Consider the following 25,829-nt stretch of genomic DNA (forward strand, 5'->3'; position numbering starts at 1 on the left):
TGAGCATTGCCAAGGGCTGGAGAGCTGGGAAGAGTCACCAGTTCTTGCTGGTCAGCTCTGTGGCATGTGTGGGGCTCTGTCAGCCAGAAGGCTCCCCTGGCCTGCTTGGCAGCAGCAGACCCTACAGCCCAAGCTCCTTGCAATGTGGCGCGGACATCACACTTGCAAGAGGACCCTGGCACAACTTCTGTGACAGCTCTCAACCACAACATGGCCTTCTGTCTCCTCTTCAGGCCAGTGCAGCCTCAACTGGGGTCAGCATCCACCCTGGCTGCAGTTCCCTACATGCTGCAGGACTACCAAGAGGCCCCCCAGTGATGCCTGAAGTATATGGGGCTGTGAACAAGGTTTGGGTGGTTCATGGCAGAAAGCTAGAGGTTTTGCTCTGCTCCCACCACTGTCAGTCACTGAAGGGCACAGCACAACCTTAAGTTAGCCAAGACGTCTATGGAGAACAAAACAATAGCAAGACACCTGCACAGGGAGACCTGTCCCTCCAGGAGCTGCCCACAGGGAGTAGGCTGCGTTTGCTTTATTCTAGGGGTGCTGGAGGCTTTCTGCTTTGACACCCACCAGGTGCTTTAAAGCTTCAGGTCTAATTACAGAGATCATCCCAAGATTCTGAGCTAGAGAAGCTGTGCTAAGTGCTTGTGAGTGCCTGCCCCTCATGTGATGTCCCTCGGAGTGAGGCAGGGGTGGGAGTCAGTGATGTCCATCCTGTCCCTGGAGAGATGGTGTGGCTGGTGAGGTGTCACGTGTGCTGAGATGCAGAGACTAGGACAGTGGTGGCAACATCTCTGGAGCGACAAAAAATCCGTAAATCCCTCAAACTGAGTGTGACCTCAGCTTATGGCCAGCCCTGTGCTCTGGGAGACAGGCCCTTGGTGAGTCAGATAATGACAATGGAGACCTCCAACCCACCCCAAGAGAAGAACACCACTCTGTATCAGGATATTACAGGAATGTAAGACAGCCACCCCCCACCATGCATGGGAGAGAAGACCACAAGGTCCAAAATGTGGGAAGAGAGAGAGGGGGCCCCATTCCTTCCTGGCTTCAGTAAAAATCCTGGATATGTGGCTAAGGATCCAGGCAGCTGCGCAGAATGGCTCCTGTCTTTCCCCAAAATAGCGTTTCCCTGTCAAAAAAGATTCAACCAAGTTTCAGCCTATTGCTGTCTTTTATTTGCATGATGTGGCGGCTCAGCAAGGTCACAGTGATAACAAAACACCTCCTGGGGTTTAGGAAAGCCAGCTGTTTACCAGGGAGGAAAAGAAACCATGAGAAAGGCATTCAGACTGGAGTTAATAACACAAAGTTCTGTTGGGTTAATTGTTTGCAGGAAAAAGCCCAAGCCTGGCAGCTCCAGACAGCTAAAAATCACAGTGGGTTTCATGTTTGCAATGCCACTCGCATTTCTGCAAATCGGAAATCCCTTTCAGAAATACAGATTAATGCTTTTTATAGGCTTAAACTGCAAGGTGATAAGGCACGATGGAGCTTTCCATAGGACCACCACCCAGGGGAAGCAGCCGGCTGGCAGAGAGGGCAAAGGCAGAGCCACAGACAGCAGGGAGCTCCCAAAGAACTGTCTATGGGCAAGCAACCACATTCCCTCTCATTGTGACCTATAAGCATAGAAAGTGAAAGGATGTGCTTTATTGCTAGCAAGGAAGGATCTGGTTAAAGTCATTCTGCAGTGCTTATCAGAATTTGTCAGGCAAGAGTAGAAACATTTTAAAAATCCCCAAAGAAAGTTTGAATCAAAGGTCTGTGCTGTATTAATAATCCTGGTGGTCAATTTCTAGAGGAGCATTCAAAGCTTCTGGTATTTCTGCTTCTGCTGGTTTCAGCACCTCCTCTTCACCTATATGTCACAGAAGAGACAGATCATTTAATGTTGGGGGACTCTTTGTGTTACCCCTCTGTACCATACTCAAGCCCTCATCGCCACGCCACTGCTATTGCTTGTGGTATTAAGTAGCTCCTGGTGGCCTGCCTTCTTTCCAAAAGAGATGGTAGTCCCAGGGGCTGTGGAGTGGAGCTGGACACAGCAAGAAAAAAAAAAACCCAGTGAGTTTAAAGCCAAGAGACAAATAAACACAGCCCTGATGCTCGCCCATTTTAAGGTATCAGGGCTTGGAGATGGACTGGTTAGTTAGCTGGACAGTTAGCCCCAGTCCCCAGGATACAGAATGGTTGCTTTCCATGGCATAAGGGTACTGCACACCTTGAACCTCTTCTTCACCCTAGGCACAGACACTGCTGGAAATGCAGTAATTGCGAGTCAGAGGATATTGCCTTCCTCTGAAGCAGATCCTAGGTTTTCCTGGTTTTGAAGCAATGTGTGTGATTGAGTCACTGACCACTAAAATAAATGTACTGTCCTATTCCCAAGCCAAATCTGGGAGCAAGTGTGTCCAAGCTTCAGCTCTCCTTGACCAGCTCTGGCCTCAAGAGACTGCATCTTCTTTCCACAGGATCTCTGCCCAAACCTGAGTTTTGGCAGAGCCACAGAGGAGGTCTTAGGACAAGGAGCTGTTTAGGAGCAAGGATCACAGGCTCCGCACTGATCACTCCACTGATGGCACTGGGCTTTTCCTCACTCCCCATGACTTGGATAGCCATATCTGCCTCCGCAGCCCCAACATCCTGCCTTTCACATCTACCCAAATCATGTTTAGTGGAGTAGGGAGCCATGCCGTAGTGATGCTATGGACTGGTTGTTGATGAGGTGGGCAGCCTTGCCTGACAGTTCTCAAGAGGCAGCTTCGCACTGGCTCCCCAGCCCCAAGAGGGCGAGTAGCTCTCCAGCAGCTCACCCTAAGGATCCTGGCTCTTGGCTGCCACCTCGTCCTCCGCTGCTCCCGGTTGCATCCCACTAACGAAGCTCGGGATGGGCAGCTCTGGCAGTACCAGCTCAGAAGGTGCTGGCTCAGCCTCCTTCGGGAGTTCAGGCTGGGGGTCCAGTTTCGGTTCAGGCTCTGGGCTGGGCTTCACCACGGGTTCTGGATCTGGGTTGGGCTCCACTGCTGGCTGGCGACCCTTCCCTTGCCTGCCTCTTCTGCACCTCCTTTGTCGTTTGTTTTGCCCCCTGCCAGGAATGAAGAATTGGGTGTGGGACAGAGAAGTTTCCCTCCTGCCCTGAGGCCACTTTGCTGGTCCCAGCTGTGGTCACAACCCTGTCCATCCCAGCAGAAGCTGCACCTCACACCTCTCCCCTCCAGCCCTGCATGGCAGCCTCCTGTGGTTGCACCGCAAGTGCAAAGCTTGGGCACTGAATTTTTCCCTGGCCCTACGTTGTGGTTGAGGATTGCTTGCTGCCCAACCACACCATCTACATAATCCACACCCTGTCCACCTCTGCCCTCCAACACTTGCCTAGACTTTTGGCTGCTGCCAGCTGCAGACCACCCTTCCCCGCTGGAGATGACTGGTGGGGCCCAGTTTGGCTCCACCCTTCTGTGAAGATGCAGAGGCTGGGCTGCCATGTCTGGGTTCAGTTAAGTGCACCATGAAAATTACTCCACAACGTAAGCAAGGCTTACCTCAGAATCCACTGAACTGAGTCTTTCTTCTGGGCTTCTGCTTTTCTTTTCCGGAGCAGCTCCCGGTCTCTCAAGTGGCGGGTGGTGGTGACATCTACAAGGACAAACTGAGTGCTAACATGACATCCTAGCCAAGTAAAAGTCAGCACCTCCCTGACTGGTTACAGAGCACCAATGCAAGAGGCCATGCTCTTTTTGTCTTGAAGCAGGTCTTGATGTGAAACTGCTTGTGTGCTGTTCTGCTAGTTCAGCCTCAGTCAGTAGGATCCAATGACACATCACCTAAAGCTCCCAGACTCCTGCGCTGGTAATAAGTCTAAATTTCTAGCTGCCTTTTTCTTCATGATGCTGCATCTTTGGGGCGACCCTTGACCAACCTGCTTACCAGTAGAGTGATCTTGGACCTGGTGGAAGCATGGGGCAGCCTTCCCCTGCCATCAGGACACCATGAAATCCCTTGCCTAGATGTCACTACAGGGTGCAAGATAATTCTTTGTATTTTCTCTGTTGTTTACCCATTCCCCAGGTAGCTGCAACTAGACACCTCTGCGATTAAGATGCTCCTCTAACTAACTGAGGAGAAAACTTAGACCCGCAGAGCAGTCAACCCTACAACATAGGAACAGAACTGTGAGGCAAAGGATTGAGCCAGTGGACACAGACTTTCCTGTACACAAATGCTCATGTTTATTAGTCTGAGATTCTGTAGGGGGTGGTGACTCAGGGACCAGAACAGGGCTAGTTCATGCTGATGGGGGTGAGGAGGCTGGTCCCAAACACCATACAAGCAGCCCCAAGATACTGAGCAATTCTAACAAGGCCTTGAAAGAGAGAACTGAAAGATAAACAAAGGCCAGTTCAGTGAGGAGAAAAGACTGCCTTCTGATAAGCAAAGGCCATCTGAAAGGAATACAAGAGCTAGTTCGGTGGGAATGAGTACCAACTGAAACGAAAACAATGGAAGAGAACTATCGACATAGTTAATTTTAGTGTAACTTGGTTTCTTAGCATACGCAGTAGTTTAGCCAATAATATATTAGTAATAGCTTTATGGACAGCTACCTTTAGCCAATAATACCCTGTAGATACCCTTGTGGGCACCCAGTTATATAACCAAAAAGCTAAGCTCAATAAAATGAACATCCGCTGATCATATTGATCTCTGCGTTTGAGTCCATGATGCTCCCGTCAACACTTTACCATCTGAGCAAATTGTGCCAGTTACCTACAGCCACCAAGAAAAAGGTCCCCACTCTCCCCATGTCACAGTCACCCCACTTAATGACTCTTTATGCCAAAGTAAGTTGAGCTCATTTCACTGTCTGCAAAGGGCTCCAAATGGCTTCCTGAGGTAAAGGCATCTCAGCAATCTACACCTTGGCAAATTAAATCCTGAACTTCGCTGAAGTCTCTCCCCACCCCCACGTAACTCTCCCCACCCCCCATGTCTTTGTGCTAACAGACAACATCCCTGATGATGTGGCAACAGACCTTGTGGTTTCTAATCCAGTCAGCCCTGAATTTTCTAGCTTGGACACCAGCCTGTGAAAATAAAGACCTGGCTCAGTTTGTTCAGGAGCAATACCTCCTCCCTGGGGCCTGGAGGGAGAGGGGTGTCTTCCCATGCATACATTGAAGTGGTCGCAAATGTGCTGATATTCATAGTTTCAATAAAATACACACAATGAAAAAGCAAAACTACAACCTATTCCTTCCAGATGTGATCAGATCCATCTCTTTCCACAGACCCTCAGCACACACTAAAGTATTAGGCCAAATCAGTGAAGAAAGGTCATTTCATCACTCCCTTGGCCAGTTGAGAGAACTGGCAAGGTGAGAAGGATTTCCAAGCCTGAGCTGGAACTACAGCTCGTGTATTTCAGATGTCTGTTAAATTCAAGAAATACTGTAGTCCCAAACAAAAGAAAGCAAAACTGACAGCAGGAGCCAACTTCTGCCCAAAGTAGATCTTTACATAATACACTTCTAATAATTATAATAATGTTGCAGAAATTTAGCTTGGAAAAGGATCCCTTTTGGTCTCCGTTCGTGCCCTCATCAGAGCCAGGCCAACTTTTTAATTCCGTGAGGCTTTCCAGACCTTGTTCAGAGAAGCTGGGAATACCTCAAAGCCCACCTGTCTGGTCTCCACACCACTATCACTGCTAATTTTCCTTTCTATCCAGCCCTGTTGGGGAGCTGGTGGACCTGGTACCCCCCGCCCTTTCCTTGTGCACTCCTGAAAAGGGTCTGTGTCTCCCTTCTCTTTGGCCCCCTGTTAGGCAGAGGATGACTGCAATGAGATCTCCCTCTCAGCCTTCTCTTCTCCTGGCTGAACAAACCTAGTTTCCTCTGCCTGTCTTCATATGTGACCTGCTCCAGCCTTTAGCAGTCTTGGTAACCCTACACTGGACTCATCCCAATATGCGTTTGTCTTCCTTGTGCCGAGTTGCCCAAATCTGGGCATGGCATTCCAAGTGCTGTCAAACAATAAAAACAGACACCACCACAACTGCGAAATAAAAATTAATACAACTTTCTGTTGGTGCCTCTTAGTTTTTCTGTTCTTTTACTGCTGTATTTTATACAGTAGTTCCAGGATCCTCCCCTTTGTTCTGAGCACAGTAAAGCCATGCAGGGGAAGACAGCTCCTCTCCTAAAAAAAATCAAGCCTAAGCAGACTAAGGAGAAGGGGCACAATAGGATGAGATACAGGCATAAATGCTACATGCAGTGGCAGTGCTAGAGTTTCTCAATGGCAGGGGCATGTCAGTCATGGCATAACCAGAGATGGTGTCAGCCTCTGAGATGACAAACACCGAGCTTGGGCTGCACAATGCACAGCCCGGGTGGACATTCCCCAGCGTGAAGCAGTATCAGAGGCAGCAGGGCACAGCCAGCAGGAGATGACTCTGCCATCCACATAGCAAAAGGCAGGAAGCTGCCCGCAAAGACTAGGTTACAAGTTACAGCAGCAGGATCTGCACAGGGCTTCAGTTTAACTGCTGAAGTATATAAAACCTTGCACATCCCTTTGCAGCCAAGGTAATTTTTATTCCTTTTCAAAACACCTTGTGAACTGTGCAAGTATTTTCAGCTGCTTGCAATCAGTCTCCTTCCCTAAGCAAATTATTTTGCACAGGTAGCAAACACCCCTTATTCTCTCCTAGCTGGTCCAAGAGAACACTCACACAGCTACTCCAATTTTTTCTGTCACCTGCTAGCGTTAAACAGCAGAGATTACACTAAAACACCTGCATCCCAATGAAAAATTATTTAGCAGACAGCACAAGAATACAGAGTTGAAATGAAAAAAAAAATCTATCAAGCTAAGACAACAATGAGACAGTATTGCCAGTCTGCAAACAGACAATATATTGATGCTGCCTAAGGGGCTTTGTCAGAGTTGAAAAGCCTTTATAGGTACTTCTACATTTGTAATCTGAAACACAACATGGAAAAAGCCACATATGTCTGCAATTAAATGTGCATCCTCCATCTCCCAAGCATAGACTGGTAATTATTAACTCCTTTATTAGAAACCACTGGTGCCAAAGATCATTCTCTGCTCTGTCTGAAAATTCACGTTAGAAGTGGTCTCATCATTACCTGATGCATCATTCCCCTCAGGGGCTGCAGAGCATTCCCTGGAAGCATCTGAATAACCATGGTCCTTGCTTAAACTCTCCATTGCTCCTTGCAGTTTTAGATAGAAAGCAGCTTAGTTCTCAGGGACAGCATCTGGAGATACTGGTGCAGCATAATGGGAGCTTGAAAAAAATGCAGACTGCCCGCCCCAAACCTCTTATCTGGCCAGACCACTAGCAGAGTAATAATATTCTCCTTATCAGAGCGCAAAGATGTGTGAGAATCTACTGTGTGGATTACAACACATGTTAGTGCTTTTGTACAGCAAATAATTCCACTTCAGATAGGAAATTTATGCTCTGCTGCTACACCATGACTCAAATGCCCTCCTTCACAGTAAAAAGAAGCTGCATGGCAGGGCAGGTTGCAGCATTGGCTCACTGCTGGTTTCCAGAGTGAGATGCAGGGAGGTGTTGTTGGTTCTTGAGCAGCTTTTGCAAGGTCTGAAACAGGAGATATGTTGTCTGAAAGGCGTCTGCATAGGACCCAAGGTGTACTGGTGAAGTGGGACCTCCGTCTCCACTCCAATCATCCTCGCTGTGTGAGGTCAGGGTGGCTGTGGCATTACATGCATTGGAAACTCCCCAGGCTGGAGACTACCAAAATCATGTGGCCTCCCCAAGGACTGCACCACCTCCCTGAGAAATTCAGAGAGAATAATGATACCAGGACTCCAGCTAAGAACCTGTGCATGTTGAGGACTTCCCAATGACTCATTGGTCTAGTACTTGGTGGATCAAAGCAATGAGCAAAGCACTTGCTTCATAAAGGACTTTTCTCCATGAAATAACTGCTTATGCTCTTGTGAGGCGCTATGCCCCTACCACATTCCCCCTGCCTCACCAACGAATTCAAAGTGGTTCCAAGGTTGTTAGAAGAACCTTACAATGTGGCTACCCCCAGATCCTCTGGGAGTTGCCTGCTGTCCATGGTAGGGATGATCCCACCTCCTTGTGTAGCCCCAGGACTTGCCCTGGAACAGAGCAGCTTCTTAGGCTGGGCAGATTCGTTCTGTGTCTAGTCTCTGTCAGCTTTTTTAATTTTTTTTTTCTTTTTATTGTACAGTCTTTGCTCTGTTCAGGTTCTCTCACTAGGTCCTCGGAAGCTGCAGGGTTTGAAATTTCATGATGTGAGTCTCCTAAGGCATAACCTGGGGGATCCGTGGTCATCTCTGCTGCCTTTCTGCTTATCCCTTGAGTTACCACTTCACTCTAGGGCTCCTCCCCTGTGTCCACTGCAGATTAGATGGTACCTCCAGAGAGGTGGGGCAGGTTTAACAGCCCCAAAAGAAGCAGCAGGGTGGTGGCAGCACAGCAGATAAGGGAAGAGTCTAATACAGAGTAAGCCAGGAGCATGGATGGCATAAAGATATGTGAGGCTTCTAAGTCATTCACAGGGGAGTTTCTTGTAGCTCAGTAACAAGTGAAAGTGAGGTGTCCCATGCTAGTGAGGGTGCCCGTGTTCCAGCAGTGTGTTGTGCTGTATGGCCCTGGGATCACCCTGCCTCATGCAGACATCCTGAAAACTGGATCTTGCAGGATGCTCTACCATGCAGAGACAGTGCTTGGAGAGGAGGAAAACTAATCACACTTCACATACTCTGTTCAGTTTTGGCCTTTCACTACAAAAACAATATCGAGGTGCTGAAGCGTGTCAAAAGAAGAGCAACAAAGCTGGTGAAGGGTCTGGAGCACAGGTCTTCTGAGGAGCAGCTGAGGGAACTGGGGCTGTTTAGTCTAGAGAAGAGGAGGCTGAGGGGAGACCTTATTGCTCTCTACAGCTACCTGAAAGGAGGTTGTAGCAGGGTGGGTGCTGGTCCCTTTTCCCTAGTTACAAGCAAGAGGATGAAAGGAAATGACCTCAAGTTGCACCAGGGGAGGTGTAGACTGGATATTAGCAAATATTTCTTTACTGAAATGGTTATCAAGCATTGGAACAGGCTGCCCAGAGAAGTGATTAAGTCACCATCCCCAGGGGTAATTTAAAGACTTGTAGACATGTTGCTTAGGGACATGGTTTAGTGGTGAGCTTGATAGTGCTAGTTTAATGATTCAGTTTGATGATCTTAAGGTTCTTTTCCAATCTAAATGATTGTGCACTTTGGTCCTATATACCTGGCTATAGAGGGACATCACATTTGGAAGCACTTTTTCAAAGAGCTTGACATATACTGGGCTGCTTGCAGGTGACATGAAACATGGAAGCAAAGGTGGTAATCCCTGGTTGTTTCAGTGCTCCATGGGAGCTGGGTGCGTATTCAGGCTGCAGCTTACTCAGCTTCTCACCCCCACCATCTACTCAGTCACCAGAGCCTGGTGAGGTCTGATAAATCACTCTTGACTCAGCAAAACATTGCCATATGATACCGGAGAGCTGGCATTGTTAATGTTTCTCCATTCCAGCCATCTTCTAGCTCGGTAGAAACCAATAAACTTGTAAGGAACGTGCCCTCAGAGTCTTTAGACATGCTCAATGGAAGAGATGGGTTTTAAAACCTTACATAGCCTGCCCTTGCATCGCTCCGGACTGAAATCCCTGTAGAGATTTGGCTCTGTGTAAATCACTTTAAATCCGAAAGAAGTCATTTTTATTATCCCCTGGGAAAGCTTTGGTGATGGATAACAATGTAGAAATTACAGGCTCCGCTATGCAGTTTCAACTTGTCTGTACTCTGAAGTGGAGGGACTGATAGGCAGAGGTTTGCCCACAATGCCAGGGACTCTGGACTCATTTTAGAGCCCAGCGTTACCTCTCTGCGCCCCACCAACACCAGAAACATAGCAGACTCTTCTTCACCAGAGCTCTGCAGCAGATGTGACCAAAGCTGCATCCCCTTTGTTGTGGGTGATTTCATAAAAGTAGGTTGAACCTTCTGGACAGTCTCGGTTGCTTGAACTGTAGCAGCTGGACACTTTACAGAGTCTCAGGTGCTGCTTCCCTCCTCTTTCTTTCCACATTTCAGTTTGGATAGCCCTGGGACGCTTTCACTGGTGCATCAGGTTTCCTGGGTGAGAACCTGGAGCAGCTCAAGCAAGTGTCCAGCAACCTGAGCAGCACCAGTCTCACAGACTCCTCAAGTGTCACTGGGGCTGCTCAGTAGGGGAACACCCCCAACCTTGGGTACCTCTCACCGTGTCAGTCCTCCACGAGGCTTACATTACCCAAAAGATCTGGGAATGCTTTGTCCAAGGGACAGCTGGACTGAGAGCTGGATCCTGCCACTGGGCCTGTCTCCTGTTACTGTTGGGACTGCTGTCACTGTAGACAGAGTAACATCAGGCTTTGTTCAAAGCTTTTTACAAGCCTCCGTGGTGTGTCTGTTTATCCCTGTCTGGCATTGCTGCTGCAAGGCAATAGCCAGAGACCTGCCTATCCCTCCCTGCTGTCATGGATGCAGCCCTGAACACAAGGTTACCTGGGGGATCAGCATGGGCAGCTAGGGCAGCTACGCTGCTATCATTCTAGCAGGGTGTCTGAGCACTTCTTCTAGTTTAGTCTTTCATGACAATGACAGAAGAGCAATTTTCAGGCTTGTCCTTCACTCCTCAACCTGAGGCAGATTTGGGGGTAACTTGGCTGGTCACAACATGCTTCGCTACTGGCAATGCCACGTGGTGAACTAGGGTCCCTGTGAAAGCAGATAATCCTGTCCTGCCCTTGCCTTGACTGAAACATGAAGAGATGTGAAACAGATAAATTCAATAGGCAAAGCTATATGCAAAAATATAAATCCAGTGCATATCCCTTGCCACCAACTGGTGCACCGTAGGTGTCTTGCTGTCTTGATTCTCACCTGGCCTTGCCAGACACAGATCTGCCAGGCTTCAGAGTCAAACTCTGCACCAGGCTGGACCCAGCTATCCCACAGTGGCCTCTGAGGTCTGTGGTAGTGTTAAATCATTCCCTCTGCCTCTCCTTGGGCTGCCGTGTGTTCTTAAGCAGTGTGAAATAAACAGGCAAATCCACTAGTCCCTGGGGAGGATGGGTATTTCTGAATTCACTCCATGCAGAGTCAACACTGACCCTGTCCTGAGGCTTCCTGTGCTTTGACCTTACAGATCTGGCCCACAAGTGTGTGTTTTACCTCTGCAGTTTCTGAATAAACACTCCATCTTGTGCTGGAGGCATGTGGTTTCCCTCTTCAGAAGAGCCCCCGAACTGTCTGTGTTGTTTTTTCCGAACCTCTGCAAATAAATAGATATGGTTCTCCGGGGATATGCAGTTATGGGCTGAGACCACTCTGCTTGTGTGCCTCAAGCCACTGCGTAGGGCTGAGATGCTGGTGCTCCCATCTGGGGGAAAACCAGGTCCCAATTATGCACCGTTCTGTGCTGGGTGTAACCTTTTCCTTCAGCCCTAGCGGAGAGCTAGGACAGAGCTGCCCAAACAAATGCTGCCTGTGGCTGGCTTGGTGGCAGCAGCAGCAGCAAACCCCAGGGGGTGAAGCGAGCAGTATTGTTCACCGTGGAATAGTTTTGGGTAATAGCAGCACCCATGGACAGGTGGACAAGCTATGTCCCCCTTCTCTGAAGAACTGGAAAGGGTCCAGAGAAGGAAACCAGAGAGCTCGGAACAACTCCAAGCAGCTAGCCATGCTAGGTCTTCTCAGCCTGGGGAGGAGCTTTCAAGGAGGCTTTTAATGACAGCAGCTGCCTCTGGGCCAGCAAATGGTGGATGCTGTTTTGGATGGATCTCCTATCTGACCAAGCACAGCTGTTTTATGCTCCTTGATACTATTTCCAGCTGCAGCATTACATCTATCAGCTGTGGCTTTGTTGTGCATTACGCTGCTGCAGTGCCTCACTGGGCGACTCCAAGAAGGTGCAGAACTAGGAGATGTGTGTGGGGATGGATTAAATGACTAATTGGCCAAGCACAGTAGCCATGATGCTGGCACAGCTCCCAGACTCACAGTGTGGTCACTGACTTCATGGAGCTTGCTTGACTGTGTGATGCACCCTAAACACCCGCAAGTGAGCCATGTGAGTAGAGCAGCAAGTCAGTGGGGTGTGATCACCCATGGGTGAGCACAGACCATTCCCTGGGGGGTTTCAATTCATACTGAAGTACTTTTCAAAGCAGCCAGAGCTTTGTTAAAGCTAATCAGAAACCTCAATCAGTTATTCTGCAGAAATACATCATCTGGTGCAGGACCGAACTGAATTCAGGAGGCAAATTCTGGATTAGTCCATGCCCTTTGATTTCTACTACTGCAAGCAAAGGGAGCCCCTTGCATACCCAGGTTGCATAACTTTACAGGTATTTAATGAAAGGTGACTTGTTCTCCATCTGGTAGAAGTGGAAGATGATAGGAGCAGAGGAAACCACAAGGACTGCTGAATGCACACTTACACTGTTACCTCAGCTGGACTGTGCCCTGCCACAGTCCCAAAGATGACCCTGACACCAGGAGAAACCTAGACCTGACATCTGGCAACTGGATGGGAACCTGCAGCCCCTGGAGGACATTTCTAGGTAAACAGTTTGGAGGTTGCTCTCAAATGCTGAAGCAGAGACCCAGGGTCCCTTGAGTTAGGAGCCTCCACTTGGGCCCTTTCCATGCCCTCATGTGTTATCTGTGTTGATTCCTGTTATGAAAGTCTCTTGGACGAAAAGCTGAATAACATCTAACATGAAAAGTGCCGATGTTATTATTTTCAACGTACACCAGCTCTGGAAATGGTGGTGTGTACTAGGTAGCCAGGGAGCTGTCTCCTCCCACATTGAAGAAATTAACTTCCCTTCACTAAATTGCCTCCTACAGAGAAAATCGCACTTGTTCGACACCTCCTTCACCAAGATCCAAGTGTTTCTTGATACTCCCACATGGCTTTTCTTATAGGAATGTGGGTGAAATAAAACTCACAGTGCAGAGCCCTGGTATGTGATGTGGATTTGAAATAAGTATTTTAACTGTATGCTTTTAGTAGACCTTTGTGGGAAATGGCTTGTGCTGTTTTCCCTCATCCTCACATTAAAAAATGCTGTTGAAATAAGATCATGCATGTGATTTTATTATTCATCATTGCTAACTTGAATGTGCAATCAGCACAGAGTACACAGGATCAATTAATCACCCGTTTCTAGGCTCATAAAAGCTCCAGAAAGCTCAGATATCTTGACACTCCCCATCTTTCATAATCCGGATGTCTTGCCTGGTTTTCCTAGAATAACATCGGAAAAAGGAGTAAGAGCTCAAAAAAAATATTCCTGGAGTCATACTTTGGCTCCCATCCAGCCTGTGGAATGCAGCTGACTATTACAAAATGGACTTGTTCATTTTCCTGTCTAAGAATCTGAGGTGACTGCAAGTCATTCTGGCCCGCAGAGGTTACAGTGGCCACAGGACTGTCTGAGCCCTAACCACCCCCCTTACGGATGGACACTCATCCTACCTCCCTGGTGCACCACCTTCACAAGGAAGTCATTTCTCCTAGAGTACAACCTGTACCCGCTGAGGCTGCTGTTTGTGGTTGCTGCCTTTGCACCACCTGCTACCACCGAGAAGAATGTGGCTCCATCCCATTTGCAACCACAGGCTGCTGCTAGATCTGTCCAAGCCTCCCCTTCCCCAGATTGGCTGGACAGAGCTCATGTGTACCTCCTTGCAGCACCCCCTTGACAAACCCTCCCTTCCTGTAGCCCAGCATACAGTTTGTGTTGTTTTCTGTGCAAGTGCACTGCTGATCTGTGTTCAACCTGATCTTCACCCTCGGTGCCTTTCTAGCAGGAGGCCCTGCACAGGCAGTAACCTCCCAACACAGATAAAATCACTGCTCTAAAGCAACCCTTGTGTTTTTCAAGAGGTCCCTGTCTCCTTTGTCCTCAAGTTCATGGTGGCACCTTTGGCTTGAAGTTCTGTCAAAAAAGCCATGAGGTATATAAGTGGACTTCGGCATTCACAGATGTCCCTTTTAAGGACCTAGTCGTGCTATTTGACTGTTCAGACTGGACGTCTAGTTGACCTTTTTGCCTATCTAAGTTTAACTGTCCCTTCTCTAATTGCAGGCAGCGCAGATGGTGGGACCTTCTCCCGCCCTCTGTGGAGCATCTGGTTTGTTGCCAGCTTGCAGACACTCCTGTTAGCGAGTCCCCTGCCATGTACTCCTCACCTTTTGAATTTGCTGATCATGCAGCCGCAGGGTGGTCTGATTTAGCAAGCTGATCCAACAGATGAATATTCAGGGGATTAGTCCCCTGCCAACACAATGAGCTAAATTTCTCAGCCTGCGGCTGCACAGTAGTCACTAAATGTGATGCCAAGGATGGAGCAGGAACCTGCAGACAAGGGCACGGGGCATGCCTGCACCTATCCATGAGCACTGCCAGTGCAGGAGAATGAAGCTCCCTGGCTTCACAGCCCAGCGCTTGGCTCACCTGACAGGAAAAATCCTCTTCTACTTTGCTAGTAGGAATGTGTGTGCTTCCCATCTCCCATAGCTTTCCCTAGGAATGAGGGTGCCTGAATGATAGCATTTGACATGTGTCCAGTTTCAGACAGCCAAAACTAGACCCCTGGAGGTCTTTACCAAGGGTGTGAGCTTACATTTGCTGCACACAGAGCAGGCATTCATTGGAGTAGGTGTTCCCGTCAGTCCCACAGACAGGCAAGTGCAGGAGGGGACAGGCCTGCAACTCGACCATGTCTCCACACACTGGCTGGAAAGGAGAAACCATAGCACACATTTCAGGGCCAGCAGCAACCACCTCAATCCCCCACAGCACCCGGGCAGGAGTTAGGGCTACTGGTGATCTGGTTCCTTCTGTCCCAGACAGGGCAGGGCACGCACACAGAACAGGAAAGCAGGGAGGAGGGGGCACTGCATTCCTTAGGGGGTGTCCCAGCCTGGGCTTTGATGCAGGTTTGATGCTAGTGCACCAATACCCATAAGCCGTTCTACCAAGGATGCCAGGCTCTATATCCCATCTCAAGCCATGAATAAGGTAAATGAGAAACCTCTTACCTTTCTCAGGCCATGCTCTTCATTCTGCTCTGCCCCTGGAACAAAGCAGAGACCCATCAGTGTGGAACACTTGCGATCAGTGGCAAAACGTGAGGTCATGTCCAAACAGGAAGGCAGAGTTGTGCAGGACCTGGATCAGTTTGCTGCATGCCATCTCCTATCCGCCCGGCAGCACAGTGCACAGACTCCATCCATAGCTAAGCCATCTGAGACAAAGCGAGGAACGCCTGTTCTTACCCCCTAACCTCTCTCCTGACAGCCCATTCTCTGGACCAGGTGCTCCACAGGGCATCCAACACATTCTATGAACCCTTGCAGTGCTGCATGGGGACATGGGGTATACGCAGAGGGTTGAGGCTGGGTGATGCTGCACAGCCAGACAACAGTCATCTCCAGGGAAAGCTGCATCCTGTGGGTTCATTTTCTGCAGTCAGGCAGATCAGTAGTAACAGTTCACAACCCATCTATGTGGGGCATGAATGTCCTGGAAGCGTGAGGGCTTCCACACAGGCTGCTGCAGGACCACCACTATGTGCACATACATAGCATCAGTTTTCCAGAGGCTACAAAGAGCTGCTTCCCAGCTGAATATGCTGAACCTGTAATACTCTTGCAAAGGCTTGCAAATCTTCATGGAGGCAGGAAAACAGTAGCTGCAACCCCGGTGTATGTGTTGTCCTGTCAGACAGACGTTCCTGTTCAGATCACAGGCTGTTCCTTATTCCATTCCTCTCCCACATACAACATGGCCAATGAACCAGCCTGTAACCCTTGCTCTAAACTGTTAGTAAGGTGCATTGTGTCTCCTCCAGTCCTTCTTCCCCATCATGCTGCTGCTGTGTTTGCTTACCTTCCTCACCTACTCTCCAAACCAGAGTTTCTGTGCCTTTCTGCCTTTCCACTCAGCAGCAGAGCAGACTTACCACCAGCAGCGATGAGAGTCACCAGTGCCACTGCAACCACCACCAGCTCCCTTGCCGGCATGACTGGTTCAGGTGCAAATGCTCATACACCTTGCTCCACTCATGGCTGCTCTTATAGGGGAGGGCATCAGCTTATGTCCACGGCAGTGGGAAAATCAGCAGTTTGAGCAGCGTTTGATCTACACTGGGAACAGCTGGACTGTGCACCCAGAAGGATTATTTGGGTATTTCCATGCAACTGATAAGCCACCTCAGTGCCACCTGCCAGCTCCAGGTGCTGGCACTGGCACCTGCTTTATAATCTTATTACTCTGAGTGTACATTGAGCTGCTGTTCTTCTACATGGCAGTTGTCTCCATTTGGGTTGGGAGACTTCACACGGAAAAGGCAAGAAATTCAGGATGATTTGCATGGCTGTGCTGTGGCCTGAGCATTATCCCATGAGAGCTGGCCAGGCAGATATTCAGCTGCCTGATGCACGGGGCAGGAGCCTCGTAGGGGGATCCGAAACACACAGGGGGCTTACCATCATGCTGTGGCAAGCACACTCCATCACTGGGTTGGATGGGACAGGCTGGGGTTGCAGAGGGACTGGGCAGACGGAAATTCAGCTGAGTGCCATCTGGGAGCCACTGCCGGTGCTCCCCCAGCCATTGTCATGGGCAGTTTAATACCTTGCTCTTCTTACCAGCTTGGCTACAGCTGAGATCGACAAAGCAAAACAACTTTATCGTAAGATTCAGTGTGATGAAAGGTGACCACCTGAGGAACCCGAACACATATAAGTTTATGGGGACCTGATGAGATGCATCCCAGAGTCCTGAGGGAATTGGCTGATGTGGTTGCCAAGACACACTCCATGATATTTGAAAAGTCCTGGCAATTGGGAGAAGTTCCTGGTGACTAGAAGAAGGGGAATATTGTGCCCATTTTTAAAAAGGGTAGAAAAGACAACACTGGGAACTACTGACCAGTCAGCCTCACCTCTGTGCCTGGGAAGATCATGGAACAGATCCTTCTAGAAGCTATGCTAAAGCACATGGAGGGAGGAAAGCTGATTTGGAACAGCCAGCCTGGCTTCACCAGGGGCAAGTCCTGTATGACCAACCTAGTGGCTTTTTATGACGGGGTAACTACAGCAACGGACACAAGAAAACCAATAGGTGTGATCTATCTGGACTTCTATAAAGCCTTTGACATGGTCCCCCACAACATCCTTCTCTCTAAATTGGAGATGTATGGGTTTGATGGGTGGACTGTTTGGTGGATAAGAAATGGGTTGGATGGGGCTCAATGTCTAGATGGAGATCTGTGACAAGTCGTGTCCCTCAGGGGCCTGTACTGGGACCAGTGCTGTTTAATATCTTTATCAGTGATATAGACAGTGAGATTGAGTGCACCCTTAGCCAGTTTGCAGATGACACCAAGCTGAGAGGTGCAGCTGCCACACTGGAAGGACAGGATGTCATCCAGAGGGACCTGGACAGACTGGAGAAGTGGGCCTGTGAGAACTTCATGAGGTTCAATAAGGCCAAGTACAAGGTCCTACACCTGGGTCAGGGCAATCCCCTGTTTCAATACAGAATGGGGATATGATATGATTGAGAGATGCCCTGTGGAGAAGGACTTGGGGGTGCTGGTTGATGGGAAGCTCAACATGAGCCAGCAATGTGTGCTCACAGCCCAGAAAGCCAACTGTATCCTGGGCTGCATCAAAAGAAGCGTGGCCAGCAGGTTGAGGGTGGTGATTCTGCCCCTCTATTCATCTCTTGTGAGACCTCATCTGGAGGAACTGTGTCCAGTTCTGGAATCCTCAACATAAGAAGGATATGGAGCTGTTGGAAGTGGTCCAGAGGAGGGCTATAAGGATGATCAGAGTGCTGGAGCACCTCAGCTATGAGGACAGGCTGAGAGAGTTGGGCTTGTTCAGCCTGGAGAAGAAAAGGCTCTGAGGAGACCTTATGGCAATCTTCCAGTACCTGAAGGAGACTAAAAGAAAACTGGGGAGGGACTTTGTAAAAAGGCTTGTAGTGATAGGAAGAGGGGGAGTGAGTATAAACTGGAGAGGAGCAGATTTAGACTAGACATAAGGAAGAATTTCTTCACGATGAGGGTGGTGAGGCACTGGCACAGGTTGCCCAGGGAAGTTGTGGCTGCCCCATCCCTGGAGGTGTTTAAGGCCAGGTTGGATGGAGCCTTGACAAGCCTTATCCAGTGAGAGGTGTCCCTGCCCATGACAGGGGGTTGGAACTGGATAATCTTTAAGGTCCCTTCTGACCCAAACTATTCTATGATTCTAGGATTCTAGGATTCTAGGATTCTAGGATTCTAGGATTCTATGACTGTGTGCATGGATACCCAGTTTAAATACACAGGGGTGGCAAACACAGGACAGAGGCTGAAGAGGATCCTCATTGGTTAGAGACACCAACTCTTCAACAACGGACTTCTCAGCAAGCATCACCACCTCAGAAGATGCCAGCTACATTGCCTACAAGACTGGATTCTCTACATCAGTCTTTCCACATAAGCATCCTCACCACCTCTTTCTGAGAAGTTGAATTTTTCTTATCTGTCCCCACCTTCCTGTAGTGGATCAAAATCAGTTGGGAAGGGTGAAGGATGGAAAAAAGGACCACTGGGTGGAAATTTGATGTTGTAGCTGAAGGCCAGTGTTGACAAAAAACTCCTTTGTGACAGATTTGCTGAGATGAAGTCTGGACCAGAAATAGCAGAGGGCCTCTTTCACTGTGGAGCAGATAGGAGGTGTTGTGTCTGCAAGAGGCAGCCAAAGACGTTGGTGTCCTACAGAAACCACCAACAGGCTGGGAGAGCTCCAGATAACGGCAGCATGCATGTTTGCACTTGATGAGGAGATGACCATGGCCGTGCTCAGATATTTCTTCCCCACAACCTTACCTGAGGCTTAGGAAGCTACATGCTAGCCCCAGCTAGCTGAGACAAGAGGATACAACTTGGCGAGCATCCACCATGGCCACAGGGGTATGGGCCCTTCATGTACTACAGTAAATATTGAACTGCATTAGCAGTTGTTCCTGAGGCACAAGGGGGCCTGTTGGGCTTGTTTAATCTAACACAGGGGAAGACATTGGGGATCTAATAGCCGTCCACCACTGCTGGAAAGGTGGTTGATGGAGCCAACCTCCTTGCTAATGCCAAATGATGGAACAAAAAGCCACAGGTTCAAATTGCAGTCTTGAGATGTTTAGGTTGATAGTTATGAAAGAAAACTTACCCCGGAGGTTGAGCAGTGCAGACCAGCAGGGAGATGGGAGATTTCCATTCTCAGTGGGCCATGTACAAAGCCATGGAAACCCTGACCAGCCCCTGCTGTGCACCAGAGTTGGTGGGCAAGCCCTGGAGGGCCCTGCCACCTGCACCCTGGGTCCTAGGGACACAGCAGTTCTCACTCTTTGGCTTCTTGCACACCCACCTTGCAAATCTGGTCCCAGCCAACACTCAACTATGTGTACATCATGGGGCCACCTCCTGTGAGCTACTTCCATGCTAACACTCATCACAGCCCTAGATGAGGACTATCATGGGCCTTCATGGTCTTCTTCAAGATTTTTACTACCCTAAAACCCACCCAAATTCTGATCACAATGCCTCCAGTGCTGCTGCTGCAGAGAACCACGCTGTGCTGCTGGTCCCAAGCATGGCCTGGCTCTTTGGGTCTCGCTGGCAACAGTGCAGGAGTGACAACTTGGGGCTGTGCAGCTGGGATATGTTCTGTGCTCCAGATCGCTCTCCTCAGATGACAGTGAGTATTTGCATCCTCTCTGTACTAGAGGCAGCAGGTTGTGTGGTGTTGGGGGAAAAACTTCTGGCCAATCTTTCTCCACCTGGTTCCTCAGTGGTATTCACATGGTGCTGCCTTCACAGAGCAAATTAAAATGACATGGTAAGAGATGACAAATGGGAAATCACCTCTTGCAAACTGGTTTTGTCTTCTCCTCCTTCACTCTCAAGCTCAGGCTTGCAGCTCCTGACAAAAGTCTACTGTCCCCCTTGAAGAAGAGGTGAGGAAATTCTTCCTTGGGTGGGACAGCATGTTTTCCATCTGCTTCTCACCCTCATGCTGACCACACAACTCCAGCTGTGTCTGAGGCAGTCACGCATTTGAGCCTGAGCCTTCCTCCTCCGTGTTGCAGGTATCATAGGCACCCTTCTGCTTTCCCTGGCACATCCCGGGCTCCCAGCAGCATGGCAGCACACAGGGGAGCTGCTCCCTTGCCTCTCTGTCTGGGGCTGCCCTTGGACTCCATTCCAGCTTCTTCTGCAGCAGGGGCCAGTGTCCCAGCTCTGCCAGATGGAGCCCTGCAAGAAGGGCAGGAGGGGCAGGTATGAAGGTCCCAGACATGCTTGCAGAGCCAGAGACTGAGTCTTGCTGCCAGCAAGGCAGAGAAACACTGCTGGAGATGGTGACAACAAAGAAGGAGAATTCTATTTCCAAAATCAATTGCATGCTTGTTCCCTTGCAGCGTTGCCCCTGCCTCTGCTCTTGTTCCCAACATCATACACCCGCCCATGTCTGTGCCACATGCCTGGGTTCACTCGTTGCATTGTGAGCCCTTATCACGCCTTTGCCTCCTGGGTGACCATGATGCTGTTTGCAGGCTTTCCATCTGGCTGGGCACTGGTGGCAGCAAGCCAAGCTGTATTGCTTCACCTCGCTCTTGCTCCATGTCAGCCAGGTGACCTTATCTATGGTGTGGCCTTGGTGTCGCCACAGCTTCACCCAGCACCTGCCCATTCCTTGCTGTTATCTGTTGCCTTTCCTGGATTTCAAGGCTGCTCTCAGTTCCCTGACTTTCTGCACTTGCACTGACATTTTAACTCCTGCTCTGCTGCTTCTCCCAGGATTTTTGCACACTAGCAAATGCCAGGGACCCCCATGCACTGCAATACCCTGGAAACGAAGCTCTGCGTTGCTCAGGCAGCCCAAGCCTAGAGCCCACAGTCTTTCCTCCTGTTCCACGAGGGGACGAGTCAAAAAGAGGAAGGCAATCACCACACTCATTTTCATCCTTAGCTCACTTCCTGCCTCCGAGTCAGTTTTACAGAGATGGTGATGTCTCATTCTGTCTTTCCGCTCACTCTGAGGTGTCTCCAGGAGTAAGAAGAAGGAATGCTTTGTTATTCTCCTTTGCATGCAAAAACAGTGGACATGCAGATGGCCAGGGGTTTCCCTTTGGATATACAGGGAAACCAAACCCTCACATTTAATGAGGTCTCCTTGCGTAACTGGGGCAGGGATCAGCCGTCACCACTTCCTGACAATTTCACCAGAATTTCTGGATCCTGACCACACCTTTGGCTGCCTCTCCCCTCGCTTTAATACTATAGGTAAATACTCCCACGTGGCAGGCAGTGAGTAACGCTCATTATTTCTTTGATAGTTGAAAAACGTCCCAGTGACACATTCGTCTGCGATAACGTAAAACAGGATGACTACACAGAAAAGTCCTCCAGCCTGCTGACGCTCCTGCCAGCAAAAGGGACAGCACCAAGGTGACATTGGTCTGGAGAAGATCAGAGCTTCCCACCAAGCCAGGCTGTGTGCTGCACCTTGGAGGTGCAGCGGGCAAGGGGAGGGCACCCTTTGCATACCCTTTTTCTCTGCTTCAACTACCAGCAGGAGTCACTGTAGCTGATTAGAAGTGGCTGCGGCTCATCCCAAGGGCACCTGCTTCTCCTCTCCCTTGGGTTTGGGTCTGCCAGTTCTGGCCTTTGAACTGCAAGCCAGATTCTGGATGCAAATGCCCTGCACCTCCTTGGCTGCTTAAGGGCAGTGTTGACCTTCCTTTTCCCATGTGTTCCCACATGAGGACTGTTGTCCATATCCTTAGTGCAGCAGATAAAAGAGCAGAACACCATGGGTTTACTTTCTCCCCATAAATGCTAGTGATGGGGTAAACCAAGCTACTGTTCTGGCATAAGGGAGAGGATGAGGCTGTGTGCCTGGTCTGGATGGGCAGAGCTCTGAGCTAGCCGGGCTGAGACCACTGTGGGACTGTGTCATCTTGGTGTGAGCTGAAACAGTTAACCTGAATGCTCTCATCAAGGGGTAGGTCTATTGGCTATCCCAAGCATACCGAGATTAATTCTTGTCTAACTGGGAACTTGCATCCGCTGTAATTTACAACAAAATCAGATTTCAAAGTGTCTCCCCCCTGCAGTTTGTTTCTGGGTGAACAAATCTCAGTCTTTTCACCTTCTTTTTTTCTCAGTGTCACTGATTACATCTCATGTAGGATTGAAAGCTGTCATCATCCGAATTTACCACCACGCTGGAGGAAAATGGGTGCATAGGCCATCTCTGACCCTCAAAGTGACAGTTGTTCTTGACAAATATTTGTGGAGGAGGTCCCTCAGCTTTTACAGGAAAGTCCTGGTCTCTTCCCAGCCTGCCAGTTGCTAAAGCCCCGAAAGTGAACCCAGGAGGAATTAATGTAAAGAGGGGTGCAATGTAAGAGAATCAGGAAAGTCTTTTTGTTTCTCTGTGCATTGAGGGCATGTTATTCGGGGTCACACACTCACGCCTGGTCATCTTTCTGCATTGCTGCTGGTAACATTCAGACTTGTCTCCACTTTCTTCCACACATCCGGAGGTGCAGTATCCATCTGAAGAAAATTCAAGGAATGAAACACCCTGCAGTTTGCTGCTTACACAAGGAATGGGCAGGCACTGAACACTACTCAGCACTTTCCCTTTCATTAAATTGCCAGAGAATGGAAAAGCAGGTCTACCACATAGATGCTAAAAGCAGAACTCTGGGTTGTTGAGGTTGCCTGCTACTTCTGACTTGAGAGCCCATCTACTATGCAGGTATCATTTTTTCCGAATTACCTATTGACTGCTTGGGTATGTACAAATTAACACCAGGAGGGAGCCACAAGAAGTATCATGGAACAGAAGGGCATGGTCACCTCAGTGAAACTGATCCTATTTCTTCCAGCGAATTCCTGCACTTTTTGATTTCTATTCCTCTTAGAAGTTGCAGAGTGAAATGTGGTTTGCAGAGCAAAGTTCTCTCCGTGGTGTTCATTTGTGTTGAGATAGCAGTATGCTCAGTTAATTCACATTTTTGTTTTATTTTTTCACTCACACTATGGACATCTACATCTGTCCTGGTGGATCAGAGCAGAAATGTAAGCCTTGCATGCAGCTTACTTCTGAGGAGACAGATGATGATGATTTTCTCTTCCGTGAGCCTGTCAGGCAAAATGAGCTCAACAGTGGTACCAAAACACATTTTTGTGTGTAACTTTCATTGTAGATTCTGCTCTGGTTAATATCCTCTTCAAGGGCCCAGCCAGGCCCTGGTACCTCTGGACAGATGCTATCCTTGCTGATATCTTTTCCAGGAGGCAAAGTGATGTGTAAAGAAGAAATGCACTACTGATAATGACAAGTGCAAAGTCTGAGCACCACTGCAATGGAATTATGTTTAAAATGCTGTAACACATGATTCAGGCTGATTGTTACAGGAAGCAGTACAGCAGCATCCATCCAAACCAACTCAAGATGAGCTTTCTTGCCAAATAAACCTGATCACCTTCTATGATAAAGTGACCTGACTACTGGATGAGGGAAAGGCTGTGCATGTATCTTCCTGGACTTCAGTAAAGCCTTTGACGCTATTTTCCACAGTGTTCTGCTTGAGAAACTGGCTGCTATTGGCCTGCACAGGCGCACCCTCTGCTGGGTTAAAAACTATCTTGATGCCTGGGTCCAAAGAGCTGTGATAAATGGAGCTAAATCCAGCTGGAGGCCAGTCACAAAGTGGTGTTCCCCAGGGCTCCGTGATGGGTCCAGTCCTGTTCAATGTCTTTATCAATGACCTGGATGAAGGGATTGAATGTACCCTTAGTAAATTTGGGGATTACGCTAAGCTGGGAGGATGTGTTGATCTGCTGGAGGGTAGGGAGGCTTTACAGAGGAATCTGAACAGGCTGGATTGATGGGCTGAGGCCAGCGGGATGAGGTTTAACAAGGGCAATGGGCGAGTCCTGCACTTGGGACACAACAACCCCATGCAGTGCTACAGGCTTGAGGAAGAGTGGCTAGAAAGCTGCCTGGCAGAGAAGGACCTGGGGGTGTTGGTTGACAGTGACTGAACATGAGCCAGCAGTGGCCCAGGTGGCCAAGAAGGCCAATGGCATCTTGGCTTGTATCAGAAACGGCGTGACCAGCAGGTCCAGGGAGGTTTGAATCCAGGAGTCCTTTGAACTCGGCACTGGTGAGACCGCTCCTCGAATCCTGTGTTCAGTTCTGGGCCCCTCACCACAAGAAGGATGTTGAGGCTCTGGAGTGAGTCCAGAGAGGAGCAACAAAGCTGGTGAAGGGGCTGGAGAACAGGCCTTACAAGGAGCGGCTGAGAGAGCTGGGGTTGTTTAGCCTGGGGAAGAGGAGGCTGAGGGGAGACCTCATTGCTCTACCTAACAGGAAGTTGTGGAGAGGGTGCTGGCCTCTTCTCCCAAGTGACAGGGGACAGGAGGAGAGGAAATGGCCTCAAGCTCCGCCAGGGGAGGTTCAGGCTGAACATTAGGAAAAAATTTTTCACGGAAATTGTTATTGGGCACTGGAACAGGCTGCCCAGGGAGGCGATTAAGTCACCTTCCCTGGAGGTGTTTAAGGGATATGTGGACGAGGCACTGAGGGACATGGTTTAGTGATTGACAGGAATGGTTGGACTCGATGATCCGGTGGGTCTTTTCCAACCTGGTGATTCTACGTTTCATAAGGTACTGGGCAAATGCAGCAGTGAACCGGCCTGAGCTGTCTCTGAAGCCAGATTTTGGCAAGGCCCATTTAACCTTATTTTAGTGGCTAGAATGGAGTGTGTATGGCGCTATACTTCGGGCTAAGCAGAAATGTCTACCAATAGACATCCAGAGGAAAAAAAAAATACAGAACCGGTAAAGGAATCATCCAGATTAAAAGTGCCAAAGACTGTGACTAAGAAATGGTGGAAGTGCCTCTTCGCTTAGATGAATGTAACTGCAGGTAGAATAAAGCTTCTTGCCTGATTATGAGTTTCTCTGCAGATGAAGTTCTTTTTTACTCTTGCACTCCTCAGCCCACACGCAACTGAAGCTTGAAAGGCTCCTTCCTGTGCTCTGACTGGCTTGGCTGTGTGCTTCTTGCAGAGGATTAGCCTCACCTCTCTCCCAAGGTAAGCTCATAACATGAGACCCACGACATGCGACACAGCTTAGCACTATCCATTTAAAAAGGCATGCGTGCATTTGTCACAGGATAAGCTATAACTGAAATGAAAGAGGAATCAGCCCCATAGAGCCCCACAGGCCCATGCACCTTTCCTGTCACCAGTATGGGACACTCTAAATCTGCAACAGGACCTGACAGCGCCATTCAGGATGCAAGAAAGTTAGCAGGAGCTGGTCTATGTCAGCAACTGCTATTTTAGGGCTGCTCAGCGCCCTTTCCAAATTGCTGCACTGTGCAAAACCGTCCCACAAAACTGAGTCACCAAGCAGCAGAAATTAAAGAGGAACAATGCAAAAACACTTCTAGGTTTGTAATATGATGTCAAATGTGAGTTTCACGCTATGCCAAGCTGGACCAGTTTCAAGTCTTTATTTCAAGTAATGAGCATTACAAATTACAGACAAAGCTGTGTCTGGTGTCTCATGAGCCTTCTTTCCGCAGAGACAGTGCTGCTGTCCCTGATTTCACTCTTTCGGGCTTTCAACAA

At 49.0% G+C, this 25,829-nt stretch overlaps 2 protein-coding genes across 2 annotated transcripts; both read right to left on the minus strand.

Annotated features, from left to right (window-relative positions):
• Positions 1 to 1,779: 1,779 nt before the first annotated feature.
• HEMGN (hemogen) lies at positions 1,780 to 7,375 on the minus strand. The gene is made up of 4 exons (XM_069880200.1): positions 7,158 to 7,375; positions 3,549 to 3,642; positions 2,823 to 3,094; positions 1,780 to 1,867 (listed from the first exon to the last, which is right to left on the minus strand). Exons 1-3 carry the CDS (start codon positions 7,237 to 7,239, stop codon positions 2,824 to 2,826), a joined length of 447 nt encoding a protein of 148 aa, XP_069736301.1. The 5' UTR covers positions 7,240 to 7,375; the 3' UTR covers positions 1,780 to 1,867; position 2,823.
• A 5,833-nt stretch (positions 7,376 to 13,208) lies between these two features.
• Positions 13,209 to 15,259, minus strand: LOC138733491 (chymotrypsin inhibitor-like). The gene is made up of 3 exons (XM_069880684.1): positions 15,161 to 15,259; positions 14,743 to 14,855; positions 13,209 to 13,360 (listed from the first exon to the last, which is right to left on the minus strand). Exons 1-3 carry the CDS (start codon positions 15,257 to 15,259, stop codon positions 13,306 to 13,308), a joined length of 267 nt encoding a protein of 88 aa, XP_069736785.1. The 3' UTR covers positions 13,209 to 13,305.
• Between the last annotated feature and the right edge of the window lie 10,570 nt (positions 15,260 to 25,829).

This window comes from Phaenicophaeus curvirostris, chromosome Z (genome assembly GCF_032191515.1).
Source record: "Phaenicophaeus curvirostris isolate KB17595 chromosome Z, BPBGC_Pcur_1.0, whole genome shotgun sequence".
NCBI classification, from domain to species: domain Eukaryota; kingdom Metazoa; phylum Chordata; class Aves; order Cuculiformes; family Cuculidae; genus Phaenicophaeus; species Phaenicophaeus curvirostris.